The sequence below is a fragment of the Paramormyrops kingsleyae genome, chromosome 16 (assembly GCF_048594095.1).
Source record: "Paramormyrops kingsleyae isolate MSU_618 chromosome 16, PKINGS_0.4, whole genome shotgun sequence".
NCBI classification, from domain to species: Eukaryota; Metazoa; Chordata; class Actinopteri; order Osteoglossiformes; family Mormyridae; genus Paramormyrops; species Paramormyrops kingsleyae.
The window spans coordinates 430,157-444,359 of record NC_132812.1 but is presented as its reverse complement, the minus strand read 5'-3'; the positions used below and the strand labels follow the sequence as shown (position 1 = coordinate 444,359).

The following is a 14,203-nucleotide window of genomic DNA, read 5'->3' as shown; positions in this document are numbered from 1 at the left end:
CCCCACCACAATGAATGCTAAAGAAAAGGAAATAACAAAACATCTGACCACATACCTGTGAGAGTGTGATTCAAAGTGTCACGTCCCGATTATGCTGCTCCTCCTGTGTGCCATGTCCCCTTGTTAACTATGTGTGGAATCCCCGTGTTACCAGCTGTGCCTAGTCTTGTTTAATTGAGTCCATGTATTTAAGTGCTTCCCTGTTAGTCTTTCCTCAGTCCTGTCATTAATGTCTGACATCTGTCCTTTGTGCTGCATCAGCTTCCTTGCTGTTCTCCAAATAAATCCCTTCTTTACCTGACCCCACGGCTTATGTGTTGCTTTCCCGCTCCATGACACCGAAAACAAGACACAAAGCAACAGTCTCCATTTCTTTGATTCTGTACAGGCTCAGATCTGGTTCTAGGTAAGACTATAACCATTGACTTTACAGATATCCAAGGCTTTGAGAGAAGGTCTGTGGCACATTTTCTAAGATTTCAATTCTAAGATTGTTTTCTAAAATTGTCAATTCATTACAATAGCTACCCAGATTTTAGGTCTGAAATGAATAAAATTCTGGAAAGTAATATATGGGTCATGTACATAATTTAGTGCCTTAATCTTTTGATACATTTTTCTATGAAACATTCTTATGTACATTAATACTTTAATGTATCCACTAGGTGCAGCACCAGTGTAAATTACAGTTGAAGAGTAAACATTTGCTGTCTGTATACTGTACCTCAGGGGAAGACATTCCTGTCCATGTATGATAGATGTTGTTACTTGGTTCTACTTGTTGGGGACATCACAGACAAATCTGTGTTTTTGGTTTGTATTGGTATTCTTGCAGTAGTGTAGTGTAGAGACGGCTGGCAAAAAGTGTCTGACAAATTAAACGTGTAAGTAGTTTTTAGTTATTGTATTTATCACTTGAATGTAGTATTACGTTTCCAATGTTTCATTATTATCTAATTGTCATAATTACAGATCAAATACAAGTACAATCATGCAGGACATGGGAACAAGTTTATATATATATATATATATATATATATATATATATATATATATATATAAATACAGTCACCTAAAGGATTATTAGGAACACCTGTTCAATTTCTCATTAATGCAATTATCTAATCAACCAATCACATGGCAGCTGCTTCAATGCATTTAGGGGTGTGGTCCTGGTCAAGACAATCTCCTGAACTCCAAACTGAATGTCAGAATGGGAAAGAAAGGTGATTTAAGCCATTTTGAGCGTGGCATGGTTGTTGGTGCCAGACGGGTCGGTCTGAGTATTTCACAATATGCTCAGTTACTGGGATTTTCACGCACAACCATTTCTAGGGTTTACAAAGAATGGTGTGCAAAGGGAAAAACATCCAGTATGCGGCAGTCCTGTGGGCGAAAATGCCTTGTTGATGCTAGAGGTCAGAGGAGAATGGGCCGACTGATTCAAGCTGATAGAAGAGCAACTTTGACTGAAATAACCACTCGTTACAACCGAGGTATGCAGCAAAGCATTTGTGAAGCCACAACACGCACAACCTGTATATATATACACACACACACACACATATACACACACACTCACCTAAAGGATTATTAGGAACACCATACTAATACGGTGTTTGACCCCCTTTCGCCTTCAGAACTGCCTTAATTCTACGTGGCATTGATTCAACAAGGTGCTGAAAGCATTCTTTAGAAATGTTGGCCCATATTGATAGGATAGCATCTTGCAGTTGATGGAGATTTGTGGGATGCACATTCAGGGCACGAAGCTCCCGTTCCACCACATCCCAAAGATGCTCTATTGGGTTGAGATCTGGTGACTGTGGGGGCCATTTTAGTACAGTGAACTCATTGTCCTGTTCAAGAAACCAATTTGAAATGATTCGAGCTTGGTACATGGTGGTCATAAAGGGATGGACATGGTCAGAAACAATGCTCAGGTAGGCCGTGGCATTTAAACGATGCCCAATTGGCACTAAGAGGCCTAAATTGTGCCAAGAAAACATCCCCCACACCATTACACCACCACCACCAGCCTGCACAGTGGTAACAAGGCATGATGGATCCATGTTCTCATTCTGTTTACGCCAAATTCTGACTCTACCATTTGAATGTCTCAACAGAACTTGAGACTCATCAGACCAGGCAACATTTTTCCAGTCTTCAACTGTCTAATTTTGGTGAGCTCGTGCAAATTGTAGCCTCTTTTTCCTATTTGTAGTGGAGATGAGTGGTACCCGGTGGGGTCTTCTGCTGTTGTAGCGCATCCGCCTCAAGGTTGTGAGTGTTGTGGCTTCACAAATGCTTTGCTGCATACCTCGGTTGTAACGAGTGGTTATTTCAGTCAAAGTTGCTCTTCTATCAGCTTGAATCAGTCGGCCCATTCTCCTCTGACCTCTAGCATCAACAAGGCATTTTTGCCCACAGGACTGCCGCATACTGGATGTTTTTCCCTTTGCACACCATTCTTTGTAAACCCTAGAAATGGTTGTGTGTGAAAATCCCAGTAACTGAGCAGATTGTGAAATACTCAGACCGGCCCGTCTGGCACCAACAACCATGCCACGCTCAAAATTGCTTAAATCACCTTTCTTTCCCATTCTGACATTCAGTTTGGAGTTCAGGAGATTGTCTTGACCAGGACCACACCCCTAAATGCATTGAAGCAACTGCCATGTGATTGGTTGATTAGATAATTGCATTAATGAGAAATTGAACTGGTGTTCCTAATAATCCTTTAGGTGAGTGTATATATGCAGTAGTACCTCAGAACTCAAACTTAATCCGTTCAGAACTCGGGTTCGAATCCTAAACGTTCAAGTTCTGATCGAATTTTCCCCAAGTAATAATGGAAAACCAATTAACTGTTTCCCGGCCACAAAAAATTACCAAATTACAATAAACACAAAATGAACAGGATAAAACAAGAAGAGATATACTGTACTAAACACATCTAAGCACGTTTATCAAAACAGTAATTTGTAAAGTGAGAAAATAAATGTATCCAAACAATGTGTAAAGTTTAAAAAAAAAACATTCGTATGTGTATGTGTTTGTTAATTTTATGTATATGTAGGGAATCTTCAATATTTATAAAACGCTTTTGAAGCTAAGAAGAAGAAGGGAGACAAAACCTTTGGAAATTCTGGGTAATAAAAATATTAGTGTGATTTTTTCAATTCTTTATACAACTGTAATTTTATTGCGTATACATTACCTGCAATGGCATAAAACGCCTCTTTAATTGCTTGCACTAGCAGGTCTCCAGGAAAAACAATGAAGACCTGAAGGAAATATTTCAGACCCAAACAGACTTTGCGAATTGCCTGGCAAACTGTAATCTTTGATATATTTTCTGCATAGCCTACAGCATACAAAAAAAGTGCCTCTTGCAAAATATCTCAAAGCAATGCACATTGTCTGTGTGACTGTGAGAGCCCTACCTTCCCTAGTTGGACTTCTACTATACGGAGCTAATAAATCTTTAAGATATAATATTCCATCTCAGCTGAAGCGGTATCTTTCAAAAAGAGTATCATCCGGCAACAATAAAGGATCTTGCCGATCACACAAAACCCTCTCAATTTGAAATTTCCTTCTTATTATTTGTGCACCAATTGCAATTGGTCGCTCATCCATGAATGGCGAGGCCATGACTGAATGGATTTCCATGCATGGACACTGATTAAGTGTGAGCTAATCATTGATTACATAGGACAAACCTGCTCTGAGCAGGTTTGAGGATTTGGATGTGCTGCTATGACAACACATCCAGCAAGAGTTTCGAAAAACCCGACAGATCCAAGATCATGCCAAATCGTCAACAAAAAATCCGAGTAATCCACATATGAAAAACACCCCCCTGGACACTAAAATCCCATACTCCAGAAACACAAAGATTTGTGCATAGTGGTGAGCATCAGTCCATCCTTGTTCATAAACAACAGGGCCTTCAGTGGATGCTGTTTCTATACTGGAGCATGATAGTGTCATTCATGATGTTTTTGGACATTCCACAACTCCAAGTCTTATGTTGGCCCTGTTTTATTACAATTCCATGCATGCACCAAATTCAGAATATGTGTGAATAATAATAACAATAATAATAGTAATAAAATAGACAGACAGACAGATAGATAAGGCTGATTATTTTCTTTCTACTAGTTTTAATTTAATACAGGTCAAAGATGACTTTCAAATCACTTCTTGTAACAACGCATTATACATTAACGCCCCATTAAGTAACAACTCAACAAAATGTAACAAATTTTCATTAGATAAATTTAGGTAAATTTTCAGGGGTGCGTTTCCTGAAAGCTTCGTGACACTAAATAGTTTGTGACCTCATACTTAAAATCTAGAGTGTCAAGAGTGTACCCTGCCTTAATATAGAGTAATCATAGGTGTGTCCGATAACTAACAGTAGGCCTACTATATCCACAGTAAGGCCAGTTGGTGACAGACCCAGCTGCACTAGGCTGAGGTTAGAGGCTGACTCACAAAAGAGGCAACTCAGGGGTACACAGGAGCTGCTGTCCCACCACAGAGACCCGCAGAGCAAAAAGCGTAACTCCTGACTGATATGCTGCTGGGATGACAATGTGGCTCATCTTCAGCTCCCCATCATCCCCACAGTCTTCCTCATGGCATATTTTCCTGACCTGGCCTAGAAGGAGAACATTTCCATTTATTACTCAGCTGATGCTTTTGTCTTAAGCAACACAGAAACAAGGTAGGTAATATATAACAAGTGCACAGCTATCAAGGAACCAACTTAAATACAGGTGCTGCAAGACTAAACTTCCAATGCTTGTAAATGCAAGATAGTTGTGAAAAAAAAGCTTCATGAACACTACTTAAAAACATTGCATTTAGACCCAGAAATTCTATAGCCTTACTCAGGGGCCCAACTCAGAAGCACAGACTCACTGCAATACACAAAAACATAGGGTGCTTTCACACCACAGGAACATATTTCAGGAAGCAGAATCTTTTTATGGAACCAGGATCTCTTCTTATGTTCATACCGCAGGAATTCAGCCTGATTGTAGTTCCTCATAGGCTGTTCCAGAATGCTTTTTTAAAATCCCACTCCAAACTAGGTACTTTTTCTTAAAAAAAATACTACTGGGGAGGTATTTACAGCGATAGCTTGGTGATTGGTTGATCATAAGCACTTGATATGCTAACTAGATATGTGGAGAAAAGAGACAGAAGTAGCAGGGCAATATTTGAACAGATGGAGTTATTTTTGTACCTCAATTACATTTAATTAGGGCTACACAATTCTGAAAAAATGTAAATCACAATTCTTTTGCTTATAATTGAGAGCACGATTCTGTAATGATTTCCATCCATCCATTTTCCAAAACGCTTATCCTTCTGGGTCGCGGGGGGTCCGGAGCCTATCCCGGAAGCAATGGGCACGAGGTGGGGAACAATCCAGGAGAGGGGGCCAGCCCATCGCAGGGCATACTTTGTAATGATTTTTTTTCTTAAATTTTAACATTTAATGTACACATTAAACTGCAAAAAAAACATGATCCAATATCAATATCAGCTTCTGACAACAGAAAAGAAACACTCAGTTGGCCATTCAATTAGGGTAAACAAAATAGCCATTACCAAAAGTGCCAGTGAGGTACTTTTTTTGGTACTTCGGGACTTTGGGGTGGGACGAAATGCTTTCTTTGTCGACAGGTTATGCAAATAGCCCGCCTCTGAAACACAGCATGACCGCCATCTTGGAGACAGTTGCGAACTCAGAAAACAACAATAAATTAAGTAAATAACAGTAATAATTATACTGGATACATGGACAAATGAAGTGACCCAAGTTTTAACTGCAATATGGTTGGAAGAACCAGAGATCAGAATAGCATAAAAAGAAATAAAGTATTTTGTATATATATGGACAGCGCGTTATTTGAAGTACTGCAATGTGATTTTATTGTAAAAAATATTGCTGTATTAATAAAACAAAAAAAAAAAATGAAATTTGCCATAAATTTCTCAAAAACCCATCTAGGAGGATTTAAACAGCAAGGATGAAAATGATTATGATTGTCACAGAGAACGCATGCAGCGCTCATGCAAAAGTAGTGAAGGTAAAACTTTAAACTGATTTTTAAACATATACTAGATAATCTTGAAAAGTAATAATAATAAAAATTGCAAAACCTGATCATTTTTCCCCTATGACAAAATAAAACTGCCAAATTTAAACTCCCTGTATAAAGAATTGAAAGTAAGTAGTAGACACCAAGGTGGGTGGTGTAGCAGATACTGAACTAGCGGCTCAGCAGCTACAGCGGGATCTTAATTTAATTAGTGACTGGGCTGACACCTGGCACATGAAATTTAACATAGACAAATGTAAGGTACTCCATGTAGGGAGCAGAAATATAAAGTATAGGTATTTTATGGGACCTACTGAAATAAAGGTAGCTGATTATGAGAAAGACCTTGGTGTGTATGTTGATGCTTCCATGTCTCATTCTCGCCAGTGCGGGGAAGCAATAAAAAAGGCCAATAGAATGTTGGGGTATATCTCCAGGTGTGTGGAGTTTAAGTCAAGGGAGGTAATGCTAAGATTATACAATTCCTTGGTGAGACCTCACCTAGAATATTGTGTACAGGTTTGGTCACCATATCTTAAAAAGGACATAGCGGCCTTAGAAAAGGTGCAGCGTAGGGCCACAAGAATGATTCCTGGTCTTAGAGGAATGTCATGCGAGGAAATGTTATTTGAGCTAAATCTGTTCAGCCTCAAGCAAAGGAGACTGAGGGGGGACATGATCCAGGTGTATAAGATTCTAACAGGTTTGGATGCTGTTCAACCGAATAGTTACTTCAGCATTAGTTCAAATACAAGAACTCGTGGCCATAGGTGGAAATTAGCGGGAGAACATTTCAAACTGGATTTAAGGAAGCACTTCTTTACACAGCGTGTAGTCAGAGTATGGAATAGTCTTCCTGATAACGTAGTGCAAGCTGAATCCTTGGGTTCCTTTAAATCAGAGCTAGATAAGATTTTAACAACTCTGAGCTATTAGTTAAGTTCTCCCCAAGCGAGCTCGATGGGCCGAATGGCCTCCTCTCGTTTGTATAGTTCTTATGTTCTTAAGAAAAATCCTGATCTTAATCTAGCTGACTGGTGAAGTAAGAATTGCACATGCACAACATGCGATGTTAGTATTAATATCGCACATCAGCCAGCCCTATAATGTACTACAGCCATTTTTCGGATTCAATACAAAATACCCCACCTTGCGCTGTGATGTCATTCAGTGCCAGTAGCAGTATTTACGCCAGTGGAAAACCAACACCTTGAAGTACTGTATTTTTGGCACGCTTGAGACTCTCTGGGAAAAGTACAAGTGCTTGTTTTGATCCAGCTAATGTAATACAATGCAGAAAAACCGTTGTAATGTAGAAATGAGAGCGCATAGAGGTGTGAATCAAGATCACTGTTTTTTTTATGATAAATTGTGCAGCCCTAAATTATTGCATCAATTGAATCAAATATTTTTTTGCTTGCGTCTCCATATTTCTGCATCAGAAAATTCAATCAATAGTTGACTTGTGTCTAACATTGTGCTTATTAACGTCATGATTTTTTTTATTCTGTGGAAAACAAAAGATTGCTCTACTGGCCATATTTTATAAGAATCAAAAACATGCCCTGGGTCATATAAATAAAAGGCTGTGTCCCATTTTGATTGTGATCAATCCCTGATAAATAACAAATAAAATGACTTTTTCATCCTCCATTGTTTTGGAGTGACAGTGTAATTTTGTATGAAATTATGTGTGAAGTTCAGCCTACAAGCTCCTTGCGTCTCCCATGCTTATTTAGCATAAAAGGTCCCAGTTCCTGTTTTGTGGTGTGAAAGTGACACACAAAAGCGGCCAGGACTTTCATTCGTCCCAGTCAGAGAGAGCCCAGGAACTTGCAACTATGGACCAAGTTCCGGAACTTTGATGCGAGAGCATCTATAGAAGAGCATTAGGGCTACCAATCAAATGTGACAGGAAGCAGGATATAAGCACCCACTGCCATACATCTGAGTCACACATTATCAACCCAAGTACACTATTCTTACACAGAATAACACAACCAGTGAATTTTTGTTAGTGCTAAGAAAACTGAACAAAGAGACAGGCATGACTATACTGGCCTACAGGGTTCCAACCATGAGGCACACTGAACCTAGTTTCTCGTTAGGAATCGTACTGACTAACATAGAGTGGATGATTTCTCCCTCACCCTCCACATCTAGCGTTGTCCACCGTGGGTGAGAGCTGACTTCAGACAGTGTGCTGGCGGGAGTGTTGGCCAGCCATCTTTGAAGGACATCCTCTCGGCGAATCAGAAGCACAGACTCACTGCACAGCCGTTTGTGCATGACTGCCTCACTCACTGTTAAGGCAAAAAAACACATTCATAAATACACACTTAAAATGCCTCTGGGTCACCTCTACCTTTACTGGAGTCCTAGGCATAGCATTACTTGGGATGCCCCCCTAGAAAGAAAATCATTTCAATTCCTCTGAAACATCCGGTAATTCGGAGGCCCTATGCAGCTGCCTATTCTACCTATAGCTAAAGCTGGCTCTGCAGTGACTTGATGAAAACATTCATATCAGCTAGGCACACATGTATTCAAAACATGGAATGAAAATTAAATCAGGCAATTTACAAAATTTTGTAATATGTTTAATGTTTGGTGTTTTTTCTTAACTCGTATTTGTATGAGTGACTGATCTGCCTGGAGACACAGGGGCTGTACGTGGATTTGAATATGCTACCTACCAAAAGGCCTCCTTTTGAAGACACTAATGACATTGACTAGTTGATGATAGTATTTACAAGTGTATATTGGTCTGAAACTTGTGGGAATGAGAGGGATTTTCTGTGTATCTTCTCCTGTATTCAGAAGGGATAAAAGGAAATAGTGTTTATACTTTAGTTTTGAGAATATTTAGCTTCCTTTCACTCACTGAACAGTTTTGTTTATTATGGTCTTTGCTCATTCTGACGTTATACAAATTAACATCCTTGGTTTGCATGTGGATGTGCTGTGTTGTTGTCTAACAGCTCTCTCCCTTATATTTATGTATCTTAACCTCACACAGTAAATAAGCCATTCCGGATTTGCGGTTTTCAGCACTGAACACACATAAGAACATAAGAAGTTTACAAATGAGAGGAGGCCATTTGGTCCATCAAGCTCACTTAGGGAGAATTCAACTAAAAGTTATTAAAATCTTATCTAGCTCTGATTTAAAGGAACCCAAGTTTTCAGCTTACACTACACTAACAGGAAAACTATTCCATACTTTTACTACACAATGTGTAAAGAAGTGCTTTCTCAAATCCAGCTTACAATGTTCTCCCACTACTTTCCACCTATGGCCACAAGTTGTTGTATTTGAACTAATATTGAAATAACTATTTGGTTGAACCGGACCAGACCTGTTGGAATAATTTACTGAATGTGCAGTGAGTAGCCTAGTGGTGCTGAACATACTTGCCCACACAAACACTCACCCACATCCAGCGGGTTGGTCATGTACACAGCACTGGGCCCCACCCCAAACACCAGTTGATGATGCCAGGCATCTGGTATCTCCTCACCCTCGTGTACACCCTGCTGCATGTTCATGGTTGCCACAGGAACGGCGCCTCTGGAGATCCAGCTAGCCAACCAAGGCACCAGTTGCAAACGCCGAGGGGGGTGGAGGGCAAAGAAGCGGCCCACAACCTGCCCCCCACTGGCATGCTCTGCGCCTTCAATAAGCTGTTGCTGTGTGGCACCTGGGAAGGGGTGGACACATCCATACTCACAAAAATGTAAGTTTGAAAACATGTAAGCCCAATTGCACACACAGACACATACACTAAAGTTACAAGAACTCAAAGAGTTTGCATTATCGGTTTTGGGTATGACAGAACGAAAATCTCACTACGGACGAATTTTATTTAGCAGGTAATAGGATTTCCGTATCTCGTTCTACCACGTTAACTAGACCTTGTTGCAGTACCAGCTTCACTACGGGAAAGCAGGTAGTCCCATAGTGGCGCCTCATTCCTCCGTAGTCGGGTCTGGACACATTCGTCAGCTGTTTCCGGGGAAACAGGAATCCCCAGCGCCTGCAGGACGTCTACCACAGCAGTAGCCCCGCACGCCGAGGCTCCAATCTGTAGTGTCTGCTTCTCGGCAGCCTCCGTTACAGACCACAACATGGCCCACAACGGTCCTGCCAACTCTGAATCATCGGACTGGCTGTTCTCCATAACCGATTCGGGGAAACATGCCTGTGCAAAATAAGCCGTGAAACAATAAGGACGAGGTGAGCTATGGACAGGTAGGGGAAATGTGGAAGGTTTCATACGGATAGTTCCCTAATCGTTGATATAACGCGGACATTTAGAAACAACGAGATAACAGCCCAGGCGTCCACACCGGAGCGAAGCATATAACCGTTACCATGCAGTCTTCAAGAATAAACACACTGTTTCGATTCGATTCCTGCTAAACGTTTTAAAATGTTACCGTAACTAGTAAAAAATCCATTCACTCATTTAACAACTGATACTGATACATAAGTAGTTACATGGTTCATATTTAAAATGCGACTTATCGTTCTGATTTATTAATTTACTGAAATTTTCCATAACAACAGCTGAAATACTTTCCCAAACACTAGGCACTTACTCGAAAATCCAAAATGAAAGACTGTCTGAGCGTCCACCAATAGGAACCTGGACCAGTCAGCTCTTTCGCAGGCTATTGGTAGTTTATTGCGAAGAGGCAGGGCTTTATCGTAGTACAGAAAAAGTTGTAACTAGGGGTAACGTTTTATTTCCTAAAATAGCTTGTAATTCTATTGAGTTAAAATTTTGTCCGTCTCAAAGCACCCAATATGGAAGCCCGTTACTACGGAGCCCCTAAGGGGACAAAGGAGGAGAAAAAAAAATGGCAGAAGAAAAAAAAAAGAAGTCATGTTTTGCGTTATAACCCAAAACTTTTGCATTATAACCAAAAACCATTGCGATATAACCTAAAACCTTTGCGTTATAACCCAAAACTCTTGCGATATAACCCAAAACCTTTGCGTTATAAACCAAAACTTTTGCGATATAACCCAAAACCTTTGCGTTATAACTCGAAACTTTTGCGACATAAGGCAAAACTGTTGTGACTTTGAAGTGGAAATATATGAGTAATCAGTCAGTGTAAGGAACATAATTGATAGGAAAACATGGAGCGTTTAATCAAATTTTACTTTGATCTTTACTTTTTTTTAACCGTTAAATTAGATTAATAAGCGAAGCGGGGATCAACCACATTATGCAAACAGCGGCTTTGGAAGTTGCACTTGAATGACCAAAAGTACACTAGTCACCTGATTTTATTGTTGCATTACTACGGAAAAGTTTTGGGTTATATCGCAAAAGTTTTGGGTTATAACGCAAAGGTTTTGGGTTATATCGCAAACGTTTTGGGTTATAACGCAAAGGTTTTGGGTTATATCGCAAAAGTTTTGGGTTATAACGCAAAACATGACTTTTTTTTTTTTTTCTTCTGCCGTTTTTTTTTCTGTTCCCTAATTGTCACCTTAGGGGCTCCGTACCTTAGGGGCTCCGTAGTAATTCTCTTGTGTGAAATAAAGTCATTTCCCTTCGGGGGGGGGCGGGCCTCCCTGAAATGAGTTTTTGCAGGTTGGGATGTCTGCATAAAATCCTATTAATCTGCCTCAGACTTATGTGAACATCATGCATAGATCCGAGAACAAACTGAATGTCCATATATTGTAGACCAAGATCAAAGTAAAATTTGATTAAACGCTCCATGTTTTCCTATCATTATGTTCCTTACACTGACTGATTACTCATATTTCCAGTTCAAAGTCACAACAGTTTTGCCTTATGTCGCAAAAGTTTTGGGTTATAGCGCAAAGGTTTTGGGTTATATCGCAAAAGTTTTGGGTTATAATGCAAAGGTTTTGGGTTATATCGCAAAGGTTTTTAAAAAAATATTTTGTACAGAAAAGTTATGTAGTCTTTGTCATTAGTAATACTTCTTGCTAGTAATTTAACATAAACACAGCCCTGTTTACTTAAAAAGATCCAAAATTCTTTAGGAAGTATTATGTTAATGTATCAATAAATTTCTATTTCATCATGTCTTGCATTATGTCAACAGATGTTTGCATTGATTGAGCTGTTCATTATTTTTTGCTAAGAATGCAATTTTAACATAGACACAGCCATGTTTGCTTAAAAAGATCCAAAATTCTTCAGGAAGCTTTATATTAATATATCGATAAATTTCTATTTCATTATGTCTTGCATTATGTCAACAGATGTTTACATTTATTGAGCTGTTCATTATTTTTTGCTGAGAATGCAGTTCTTTACATAAACACTGTTTCAATCCACAGGTTTTCAGAGGCCCAGATGGAGCCCCGGGGTACAACCACGTGGTCAGGCTGGTGAGGTACCTGGTGGGGCTGTGCCATGAGCCCTGTGTCTGAGAGAGTCACATTACCAGAATTGTCTCTCTCTGGAACAACCTGCCGGAGAGAGACAGGCAGCGTGTCTCCTACCCACCGAGGCACAGGGAGTGGCTCCTTCAGGGCAGGTTCAAGGCCAGCCACTCAAAAACATCAGTGTGTGCAGGGAAGGAAAGCCTGAAGTGGTGAGTGAATCATTTGTGTAGACAGTGATATTACAGATTTCCAGCCATGCACTCTGCTGCTGTGTTACACTTGGCCTAGCTTCTACATTTTTTTGAGCAGCTGTCTACTGGGCCAAGGCACCGGGCCTGCACAGTGGCCTCACTTGAGCTGACTCGTGGAGGTCATCTGCTTGGAGCTCTGCTCTCTGTGAGGCTGAACCACTGGGCTGCTGTCCTGCAGGACTACAGCAGTATCAGATGGCTGGTCCTGAGCAGCCCGGGGCTCATGCAGACCACATCACTGCAGCTTTTCTAAATAAACCAGTGTATACTGTCTGTTTGGTAAGTGTGTTCAGCCAACATTTGGGATCAGCTGAACTGAGGGATTTTTTTTTTACGGCTTAATGATAAATGCTGACTGAGGTTATTTTAAAAATATTTTGTTTCTCGTAAGCATAACGAACGTGCTGTGCTGTCCATGGTCATCCCTCTCCCCAACCCCAGCCTGACATCAGCCGCCCCTCTACCTCAGCCCAAGCAAAAGGAGCAAGAGCCTGCAGAAACCCATTCTGACCTGAGGCCGTTCACCTTTTCCTCCCCTCCAGACCTGTCTGGGCAGCAAGCTGCCGCTACTCCTACTCCACAACCCCATTATTATTATATTTCATTATTAAATGTTTTATATTATTTATTTTAATCATTTTGTATGTTTTTTATTAATTAAAAAAATTATATAATAAAGTTTTGCTGAAGCAAAGTGTTTATGAGACTTTTTTTCCCCCGTTGGTTATGACTGCAGCTGGATTTGATCCATAGCCCAGTGTTTTCCATTATATGTTACTTATATACTGTATGTATACTGTACATTATATATATATATGTATATATATATAAACTTACAGTATGCAAGTATTTATATACTTGTATACTGTAAGTTTTCCTAAATAAGGTGTATATATGACTTTTCAGAGCTATTTCAGAGATAAGGCTGGAGCTGGATGACCCATGACCTCTACATATTATATCATAAATTACTAATAATTGTGATATATAATAATAAAGATGTGACATATAATAAATGTATTTGTATGTGTTTTGTATTATATTTATGCCAAGCAGGGCAATTTAAGTTATTTTGGAAGTACGGCTGAAGCTGGATTCGAGCACACGACCTCAAACTCCGGAGTTCTGTCTCTCAGCCCTAGACAGATGTTTTAAAGGGGCAACGGCACTGAGGTGTGCATGTGGGGCCCACAACCCCAGCTCCAGAGAGCCAAGGCAAAACCCTCTGGGGTGAATTTCAGGGGCCCCTGTGGTGGGCAGCTGTGGGTCATTCTTCATTTGGAGTGGGAAACCATGTCACAGAGGTTGCAGGGCTTAAAATATTAGGTACAACTCCAAGAGTCAGCATGTACATGATTAGTTATAGTTAATACTTGATTAAATAACGTATTTCATCATGTGGGGGAGGTATGGTGGTGCAGTCTCCATGCACTAGGGTTCCATGTGTGTCT

At 40.1% G+C, this 14,203-nt stretch overlaps 1 protein-coding gene and 1 long non-coding RNA gene across 7 annotated transcripts; one reads left to right on the top strand and one right to left on the bottom strand.

Moving 5' to 3' along the window:
* Positions 1 to 4,149: 4,149 nt before the first annotated feature.
* On the bottom strand, positions 4,150 to 10,647 carry LOC111840054 (uncharacterized). 6 transcript variants are annotated; one of them, XM_023804452.2, is made up of 6 exons: positions 10,624 to 10,647; positions 10,051 to 10,324; positions 9,557 to 9,823; positions 8,819 to 8,932; positions 8,273 to 8,425; positions 4,150 to 4,669 (listed from the first exon to the last, which is right to left on the bottom strand). In XM_023804452.2, the coding sequence occupies exons 1-6, from the start codon at positions 10,630 to 10,632 to the stop codon at positions 4,500 to 4,502; spliced, it is 987 nt and encodes a 328-aa protein (XP_023660220.1). In that variant the 5' UTR covers positions 10,633 to 10,647; the 3' UTR covers positions 4,150 to 4,499. The 6 variants fall into 6 exon arrangements, with proteins under 6 accessions (XP_023660220.1, XP_023660219.1, XP_023660221.1 ...); XM_023804451.2 differs by lacking the exon at positions 10,624 to 10,647 and adding an exon at positions 5,629 to 5,723 and having other exon boundaries at positions 10,051 to 10,611; XM_023804453.2 differs by lacking the exon at positions 10,624 to 10,647 and having other exon boundaries at positions 9,644 to 9,823; positions 10,051 to 10,603.
* LOC111840055 (uncharacterized) lies at positions 10,255 to 13,351 on the top strand. Its single transcript, XR_002837291.2, has 3 exons — positions 10,255 to 10,359; positions 12,454 to 12,710; positions 12,811 to 13,351. It is a non-coding gene; the product is annotated as an uncharacterized lncRNA (long non-coding RNA).
* The last annotated feature ends 852 nt before the right edge of the window (positions 13,352 to 14,203 follow it).